Source organism: Cicer arietinum, chromosome 7 (assembly GCF_000331145.2).
Source record: "Cicer arietinum cultivar CDC Frontier isolate Library 1 chromosome 7, Cicar.CDCFrontier_v2.0, whole genome shotgun sequence".
NCBI classification, from domain to species: domain Eukaryota; kingdom Viridiplantae; phylum Streptophyta; class Magnoliopsida; order Fabales; family Fabaceae; genus Cicer; species Cicer arietinum.
The window spans coordinates 24,495,290-24,505,597 of NC_021166.2; the positions used below are offsets into that span (position 1 = coordinate 24,495,290).

At 34.6% G+C, this 10,308-nt stretch overlaps 1 protein-coding gene across 2 annotated transcripts in view; it reads left to right on the forward strand.

Annotated features, from left to right (window-relative positions):
• The window catches only part of LOC101497570 (cinnamoyl-CoA reductase CAD2-like), a 23,214-nt gene extending 14,403 nt beyond the window's left edge, over window positions 1–8,811 (forward strand). For both annotated transcript variants that reach the window (XM_073370826.1, XM_073370827.1), the window contains exons 4-7: window positions 859–1,050; window positions 6,929–7,091; window positions 7,316–7,499; window positions 8,433–8,811. In XM_073370826.1, the coding sequence (XP_073226927.1) occupies window positions 859–1,050; window positions 6,929–7,091; window positions 7,316–7,499; window positions 8,433–8,577 (684 nt within the window). In that variant the 3' untranslated portion in view covers window positions 8,578–8,811. The remainder of the gene's footprint in view (window positions 1–858; window positions 1,051–6,928; window positions 7,092–7,315; window positions 7,500–8,432) is intronic.
• Window positions 8,812–10,308: the final 1,497 nt, after the last annotated feature.

Genomic DNA, 10,308 nt, shown 5'->3' on the forward strand with positions numbered 1-10,308 from the left:
ATGTGGTTGCTGAGGCAATTCTGGGAAAGATTTCATCATCCAAGGCCTGTTGTATCATAAACAATGCCTTGGAATCTTTCTTTCTCTTCTCTCTCAATTGCTGAGCAGGTTCTGGAGATTGAGCATCATCAAATCCTTCTTCAACAAAACCCCACAGTTCTTGAGACTTGAATAATGTTTGCATTTTCAAGCTCCAAAAATGATAATTTATGCCTTTAAAGATAGGCAATTGTGAAGTGGCGATTCCGGATCCGTTGTTCTGCATTATGAACAACCTTTTCACTTTCTAACCTGTGTTTCCCCTTGTGTTTGAGTGCTCTTTCTTCTCACTCAACACTTCCCTGGATATGAACCCGGATAATTAGTTTGCTCTGATGCCAAATTGTTGGATTTCAGAGGAAGAAAAAAACAAAACTAGATGACAGAATAATGAAAGAGAACTTATTTTTTCATAATTAATATACTGACTAATACAATGTTTAAATAGTAAAAGAAACTTAACTAACAATCTCCACTAACCACGTCTAAGAATCCTAAGTTAGTGGTATCACAAATTTGCTCCTAACTAATAGCCAAAAAATCAGCAACAGACTTTTGACAAAGTCTTCCAACTAAGTTACTAATTTTCTATGACTTTCATTCAGCTTCCTACGTGAGCTTCCTACGTGCACATATGAGCTTGAATTATGTTGCAACACATGTGATTAAGGATGGGCATAACTGCACTTTTTTAAGATGGTTTGTCTTTTTTTGAATTGTTTTTATCAGTCTAGAGTAAAAATGACCTTTTTGTTGTCTTTTGAAAGCAAATGAGTTTCCAGTTTATGGAACTGATAACTTTTAATTTCTTTATTTCAGGTTGAGTTGATTGATCCGGCGTTGAAGGGAACTCTCAATGTTCTTAAATCATGTGCAAGATCACCATCTGTGAAACGAGTTATCTTAACTTCTTCTGTTTCTGCAGTTAAATTTAGTTCGAGGCCAATAACTCCCGAAGTAGTGGTTGATGAGACATGGTTTTCAGATCCAGATTTCTGCAGGGAATCAGAGGTTAGTATTAGATAATATTATTATATATTAGTAGTAAGGGTATTTTAGATATTTTCTATTTTCCTCTATATATACTCATTGTAACCCTATTAACTTTAGTTTTGGTTTATTATATGATATGAAACCCTAGAGTGGTTGTTTTCTCTTCTTCCTCTTTCTTCCTCTTTTCATTGTTAACATGGTATCAAAGAGCTTTGGTTGATTTTGGGATCTACCGTAGAGAAGAGAGAGACTATTTTGATAGGAAAGACAACCACCAAAAGAGAAAAGAGAAGAGTAACCCTATTCCCGATTTTGTTAAATCAGTCTTAGAAAAACATCGATTACGCATTCGTTAACCGTTGGATCGGGCTGATTTTTGAACAGCAGGTTCTAAACATATAGGTCTTCGTCTTCAACGGTTGGATCGACGAAACGACGTCTGGAGAGGGAGAAATCGTGCTCGCACAGCACCAGGTTATCCTTAATTTATTTTCTCTCAGTGATTGTGTTTGTCGTATTTTTCTGTCATTATTTGTTATGGCTGGTGTTAAGGATGATTCTCTTCAAGCTGTTAGTGTTCACCTCAATGGACAAAATTACTCTTATTGGAGTTATGTGATGAAAAAAAATTTGATTGGAAAAGATATGTGGGGTTTTGTTGATGGAACTTCTGTTAAGCCTACAGATAAAAAGGATGAAACTCAATATGCAAAAGATCTGAAAACATGGAATGTTAGTAATTCAAAAATTATTACTTGGATTAATAATTCTGTTGAGTTGTCTATAGGAGTACAACTAGCAAAATATGATACTGCTAAAGAGATTTGGGATCACTTGAAACGTTTGTATGTTCAGTCTAACTTTGCAAAACGTTATCAGTTAGAAAGTGATATTAGAGCCCTTAAGCAGAGCAGTATGACCATTCAGGAATTCTATTCGGCAATGACTAATCTGTGGGATCAATTGGCTCTTATGGAATCACCTGAGTTGAAAGCTGTCAAAGCATACATTGATCAAAGAGAGGAGCAACGTCTGGTTTGGTTTCTAATGGCTCTTCGTGATGATTTTGAGGGCCTTCGTGGGGGTATTTTGCATCGTTCCCCCCTTCCTAATGTTGAATCAGTAGTTAGTGAATTGTTGGCAGAAGAAATCAGACTTAAGACTCATTCTGGTATGTTAAATAAGGAAATTCTCTCAGCTCCTCCATCTGTTTTTGTTGCTCCTGTTCAAAAAAAAACATCTCAAGGGAGAGTTGGGCTTGGTAATGATGAATGTGCATTCTGCAAAGAAAAAGGTCATTGGAAAGCACGTTGTCCGAAATTGGGGAGAACACATAAGAAGAATTTTAGGGGGCCATCGTCCAATGTTGTTGCTTCTGCTCCTCCTACCATTGACTCTAGTTCTGGTTCTGTATACTCATCTGAGAGTGCTTCCCAAATATCTGATATTGCAGAACAACTTCAAAGACTTCTTGCCACTCAATCACATGCCATGTCTGCCACCTCTTCTAAAGTCGTCTGTGTCAGTTATGACTGCTGATGGCACTCCTATGCCACTAGCAGGCATTGGTTCTGTCTCCACACCTAACTTGTCTCTTTCTAATGTTTATTATATTCCTAATCTTACTTTGAGTCTTGCTTCTGTTAGTCAAATATGTGATTTCGGTTATTCGGTTACGTTTTCTTCCACTTCTTGTTGTGTGCAGGATCCACATTCTGGGAGGCTGATTGGGACAGGCCATAGACAGGGGGGACTTTACGTTTTGGATGAACTACGACTCCCAGATATTGCAGCCTCAACAACTACTGCTGACTTATTATCTAGTTTTCGCTTGAATTCATTATCTTCTAGTTTTTATTTATGGCATTCTCGCCTTGGACATGTTTCTGCTTCTAGATTAAAATATTTGGCTTCTACTGGAGCCTTAGGAAAGTTAAAACCCTGTGATATCTCAGATTGTTGTGGTTGTAAACTTGCTAAATTTCCAGCTTTACCGTTTAGTAAAAGTGTTTCCGTTTCATATGCGCCTTTTGATTTAGTTCACTCTGATGTTTGGGGTCCATCACCGGTGCTCACCAAAGGTGGATCTAGATATTATGTTTCGTTTATTGATGATTACACTCGTTATTGTTGGGTTTATCTTATGAAAAATCGGTCTGAATTTTTTGACATTTATCATATATTTCGTGCAATGGTCAAAACTCAACATAATTCTGTTATAAAGTGTTTTCGTTGTGATTTAGGTGGTGAATATACCTCTAATAAATTTTCTGAATTACTTGCTTATGATGGCACTCGCCACCAAACATCTTGTACTGATACTCCTCAACAAAATGGAGTTGCTGAAAGGAAACATCGTCACATTATAGAGACTGCTCGTTCCCTTTTGTTGTCCGCTTCAGTTCCTAGTGAGTTTTGGGGAGAAGCAGTTCTTACTGCTGTTCATGCTATTAATAGAATTCCATCCTCTATCATATCAGGTTTGTCTCCCTTTGAAAAATTATATGCTTCTACCCCTGATTACTATTCTTTGAAAGTTTTTGGTTCTACTTGTTTTGTTCTTCGCCCTCAAGTAGAGCGCAGTAAGTTGTCTTCTCGTTCAGCCATGTGTGTTTTTCTTGGTTATGGGGATGGTCAAAAGGGTTATCGTTGTTATGATCCTCATGCAAGAAAACTTTATGTATCTCGTAATGTTGTTTTTCTTGAGCACATTCCTTTTTACTCTGTTTCCTCTGATTCGCAGATTACTAAGAGTTCTGAACTAACCCATATTGATCCGTTTGGTCCTAATGATAGCGCTTCTAGTGATTGTACTATTGAGAATTGCAGGACAAATACTACTACTCCACATGATGACATCCCTCTTGTCCCCCCGGCTGTCCAACCACCTCCTGCGATTGTTGATCCTCCTCGTTACCCTTCTCGTCAACGTAAGTCTACTCAGTTACCTGATTTTGTCTATTCAACTTACTCAGCTTCGTTTGCTTCTTTCTTAACCTCTATTCACAGTTTGTCTGAGCCCTCTTCCTATAAAGAGGCTGTTCTTGATCCTCTTTGGCAGCAGGCTATGGCAGAAGAACTATCTGCATTGCACAAAACCAACACTTGGGAATTAGTACCTCTTCCTCCTGGAAAACGTGCTATTGGGTCTCGTTGGGTATACAAGATCAAAACTAAGTCTGATGGGTCAGTTGAGCGCTACAAAGCACGTCTTGTTGCTAAGGGTTTCTCTCAACAATATGGTATGGATTATGAAGAAACTTTTGCTCCTGTAGCCAAGATGACCACTATTCGTACTCTTATTGCAGTTGCATCTATTCGTCAATGGCATATTTCCCAAATGGATGTCAAAAATGCCTTTTTAAATGGTGAGCTTCATGAAGAAGTCTATATGGTCCCTCCACAAGGAGTTTCTCATGATCCAGGGGAAGTATGTAAGTTAAAAAAGGCTCTATATGGTCTTAAACAAGCTCCTCGAGCTTGGTTTGAGAAATTCTCTACTGTGATCACTTCTCTTGGTTTTCGCTCTAGTGAACATGATTCTGCATTGTTTATAAGGTCCACCACTCATGGTCGCATTATACTTTCTCTATATGTTGATGATATGATTATTACAGGTGATGATGTTAGTGGAATTAATGAGTTGAAATTGCAGTTAGCCAAACAGTTTGAGATGAAGGACTTGGGAACTCTTCGCTATTTCTTGGGGATTGAAGTTGCCTACTCTCCTAGAGGCTACATTCTTTCTCAATCCAAGTATATTGCCAACATTCTTGGCCAGGCTCCTCTTTCTAATACTAGAGCAGGAGATACTCCTCTTGAGTTGAATGTGAAATATGCTCCCTCGGATGGGGTTCCTTTACTAGATTCCACTTTGTATCGTACTTTGGTTGGCAGCTTAGTGTATCTTACGATTACCAGACCTGACATTGCTTATGTTGTTCATGTTGTTAGTCAATTTGTTGTCTCCCCCACTACAGTCCATTGGGCAGCAGTTCTTCGGATTCTTCGTTATCTTCGAGGAACTCAATTTCAAAGTCTTCTCTTTCCATCGTCATCCTCATTGGAGTTACGAGCTTATTCTGATGCTGATTGGGCTGGTGATACCACTGATCGTAAATCCACCACAGGGTTTTGTATCTTTCTTGGAGACTCTCTTATTTCTTGGAAGAGTAAGAAACAAGACATTGTCTCTCGCTCTTCTACAGAAGCTGAATATCGTGCTATGGCATCCACTACCGCTGAAATAATTTGGTTGCGTTGGCTTTTGTCTGATATGGGTATCTCTCTTGCTGAGCCAACTCCGATGCACTGTGATAACAAGAGTGCTATTCAAATTGCTCACAACTCGGTCTTTCATGAACGCACCAAACACATTGAGATTGATTGTCATTTTACTCGTCATCATCTTCAGCATGGAACTATTACTCTACCATTTGTCCCTTCTTCTTTACAGATTGCTGATTTGTTCACAAAGATGCATTCCATTAAACGTTTCCGTTTTTTAGTTGACAAACTCTCGATGCTCCATGTTAATGCATCGTGAGTTTGAGGGGAGATATTAGATAATATTATTATATATTAGTAGTAAGGGTATTTTAGATATTTTCTATTTTCCTCTATATATACTCATTGTAACCCTATTAACTTTAGTTTTGGTTTATTATATGATATGAAACCCTAGAGTGGTTGTTTTCTCTTCTTCCTCTTTCTTCCTCTTTTCATTGTTAACAGTTAGTACTGGTTTTTCTTAGTTATTTAAGAATGAAAACTTGAAGCTCATGAATATGATATGCGATATTGATGATGTTTATCCAAAGTTAAGAATTGAATTGAGTGAAGTTTTTTTTTAGTTTTTCTTTCTTAACAATGTTATGTAATTTGTCACTACATTGCCTAATGTGAATAGTATGGTTATGTTTCCTAGTCAAGTAATCATAAATGTGTTGAAAATTTTTCCTCGGTCACAGGATGTGAAGTGTTTTACACTACAAAGTATAACATTACTTTCCTTTATGAAGCATAATAAAAGTAGCTGCTTTTCAAGAATAGTCAAATATATATCGTTATTAAGTATTGGAATCTGAGTGTCTTCATTATTTACAAGAATTAAGTATGGATTGTTATGTTAATCTTAACCTCACCCTATATGTTTCCTTTTTTTAACCTGAAACTTATGTTAATCACTATCTGCCAATGTTGTAGAGGAGGGACACATTTTTTTTAAACTGTTTCAAGCATTAAGACTTCCAACCCTCTAGCTGATATTATTTGAGGAGATATAATATTTTGACAAACAAAATCCATACAAAAAATCGATAGCAAAATAGTTGGTTAACTCGGTTCAAATGCATGGTTAATTAAGTTCAGTAGATGTCTAGATGGTTAATGGATATAATATGTGTCGATACTCATTAACTATCTATTGAATATAATTAACCACAAATTTAAACGTGATTAATCACAATTTTCAGGTGTTTAAATCTACATGCAAATACTAAATTGTGGTTAATGATATTTAGTGAATTGTGGTTCAATCTACACTTAGAAATTGTGGTTAATTACGTTCAAATTCGTGGTTAATGACATTTAGTGAACAATTAAATTGAAGATTTAAATGGTTAAGTTGTTTAGTTAATGATATTTTAAGGTCTTAACAATGAAACATCATAAGTAAAATCAATTAGAACTTATGTGGACATTCGACAAAAAGCAAATACTAAAATTGGTAACAAAATATTTCTGTGATGAAAGCTTGAATGAAATTTTTTTAAGGAATAAAACAGAAGTTTAGTATATTTATAGAGACAAAAAACTTATTTAATCTTATAATTAATATCCTAATTTTTTTTTAATTAACACTAACTTTTTCGCTAACTTCTATTTGTGTTTTCAGCTATGGTACACACTTTCAAAGACTTTGGCTGAGGCTGCTGCCTGGAAATTTGTAAATGAAAACAACATTGACATGGTTGTTATTAACCCATCAATGGTGGTAGGACCTCTCTTGCAACCGGAGATTAATGAAAGTGTTGAACCAATTTTAAACCTAATAAATGGTAATATTTATTTTGGGAGAATTTGGAAGATCTTATTTGAAAACTTGATTTTGCCACTTATTTAATGTGATTTTAATAAAATATAGATGTTTGGTTACTATCTGTCAAGTTGGTTGGACTATAAATGTTCAAAAGTAGGATTTGCAATGTGTGACATATTAAATAATGTCATACAAGAATTATCCAGTTGCATAATAGAAAAAACTCTGAATTTTTGGATGCAGGTGTACCTTTTCCAAATGATGCTTTGGGATGGCTTGATGTGAAAGATGTTGCTGATGCCCATATTCTGGCCTATGAGATTGCTTCAGCTAATGGAAGATATTGTGTGGCTGAGAGAGTTGTACACTATTCTGAAATTGCTAGGATTTTACGTGATCTTTACCCAACAATACAAATTTCAGATAAGTAAGTTCAATTGTTATACCTCCAAGAATGCATATTATAGTTTCTATATATACAATACAATGTAAGTTTCTAAAGTAATATGGACACTGCAGATTCAACAATTTATTTTTTTTAATTCAGAATAGGGTATTCATGATGAATAGCTTCAGAGATTAGCTATCATCTTGATATTATTTATAATCAAAATTGTACAAGAAAATCTCTTACTTAAAGGAATAAATCTTAACTAAATCAATCCTAATAAAATCAAAATCAATTATTTATGGCACTAATTGAAACCATAAGAGCTAATTGTCAGAATTGCAATTTACTACACCTCCCAAAGCCATTCAAACTAACTAAGTAGCAGAGTTTAGACCTTCAACAAAATATCTAAACGATTTAGGAGTAATTGATCTATGAATTTGTCCCCACACTCATCAAGATTAGGCAGTGGAGTGAAAACATAGACAGGGTTTGTTGAGTTGGGTCTTACTTATTCAGATTGCTTGGCCCTTAAAGTTCTAGCATATGTCTTTTTGACATGTTCTGCTTGTATATACCACTTTGTTTCATCAACCACCAGATTACATCTTCCTTTGAGTCTTTGGTTGTTCATGCTTCCCTTTACTTGAACCATACATCAAACACAAATTAGACTTTTTCTCTCAATGATGTTTCTCTTTGGGTTACTCAACCTCTCATAAAGGTTACAAATGCCTATGTTCTCATGAAAAATTGTTTATCTCTACTTTTTTTAATAACATTTTTTCTTATATTTTTCAGAATGAGCACCACATTTGACTCTACAGAGGAGTCATAAGTTACTTCTATCCTATATAGACAGTTTTATGAATAATCTTATTTATCTTTCTTTGTGCTCTGAATTTTAATCTTTAATTTTTATTCTATATTTGACTCTACTAATATATGCTTTCTCTACAATTTTATCAGGTGTGAGAATGATGAGCCGTATGAGCCACCATACCAGATATCCAAGGAAAAGGCTAGTAGCTTGGGAGTCAAGTTTACTCCTTTGGAAGTCGCTCTCAAGGATACTGTGGAAAGCTTTAGAGAGAAAAATATACTCGACTTTTAATCTGTCTTTGATATTCCCACTTAATCAATAAATTCATGACAACATGTTTGTTTCTAAATATTCCTACTTAGCATAATTATTTTTGATTGTTGTTAGAATATGTGTTAGATATTCCTAAAATATTGGTGTATTATGTAATGTATAAACGTTTTTAATTGACATGATAAAGTTGTTGCCTCAGTTGAGAGATTCGAACTCAAATCCTGCAAGAAAAGGAACATTGTTCAACCACTAGACTGTTGCAACTGTTTAGATAAATTATGAACGTTATTTGTATATATATATACTTTTTCACAGACTGAATGGCTGAACTAAGAGTTGAATCTCTTTCTCAAGTGACATTATTTTTCGATAAATTGTCATTTTGGAGTAATACAAAAATTTGGCTATTGCTATCCATTTTGTCTCACTCATTTTATGTTCAAAGTCATCATATTCTTCTCTAATGCATGAGGGAAGTATATGAAACATTCTTTTGTAACATACTATTGAAAGATATTGTTGGTGTGTTAGTGCAAATCATATCAAGATTTTCCAAAGTACTCTGAAAGGGATTCGTTGTTCATTCCATTTGCATCCGACGATTGGTGAGGGTGAATCGAACTTAAAGGCTAGTGTAACAACACGCTTTAGAATTTGCTACATACAATCTTCATCAACAACTTCATTATTAAAGTTTTACAGCAATTGTCACTAATAGATCCAACAATCTTTAGGTTCGATTTTATTTTCAATCAATTGTTGCATCATTCAAAAAAATGACTTACAATTTTGTGAAGTCGGAGAAATTAAACTTTATCTATTGGCAGAAAAAGTTAAAATTTCTTCTTACAACTTTGAAGGTAGTGTATGTTCTGAACACCACGAGGCCACTAGAGAAGGAAGTGAAAACATTAGCAGAAAAATGAGAAAGGCATAAGTGAGAATATCATGACTATATATGCATGAGCTATATTCTCAATGGTATGTCTGACTCCTTGTTTAATATATATCAAAGTAGCATTTTTGTAAAGGAACTATGGAAGAAATTAAAGTCAAGATACATGCAAGAAGACATTACAAGTAAGAAGTTTCTTGTTTCTCAATTCAATAATTATAAAATGTTTGATAATAAATCAGTAATAGAATAAATGCATGATATTGAACATAAGAAAGAGAACATATCTCTCGAGCAATTGGGTAATCACCTTTATTTGAAAGAAGAGTACCGTAAACAAGAAGATACTAAAAACCAATTTTCTCATGAAAATTTTCATTTAATGGAGGAACGAAATTCAAGCAAAATTTTTAAGACAAGAAATCAAGAATTTGATAAATCTCGTGAAAAACACAATGGCAATGATGAACAAAGAAAGAAAAGGAAAGAAAAGAAAATCGTTATCATTGTAGAAAATCGAAACACTTTAAAAATGGTATAAGTTCTTGAAAAGGAAGAACAAAAAAAGAAATTCAAGTGCAACAAAAGATAATCTTGTTGCTGACATTTCTGAACATGGTTGAATATGTTGAATCTTGGTGGATAGACTCTGATGCTACTCGTTGTGTGTGCAAAAACAAATAACTATTTAATACCATTGATGAAGAAGATGGAAGTGTTTTGTAATGAGAAGTGCCTCTGAAGATTGAATTCACTTCTGGAAAAACACTTTCTATTAAATATGTATTTTTTATGTTACTGAATTTAGGAAAAACTTGATTTTTGTACCTTTACTTAATAAGTTTGATTTCAAA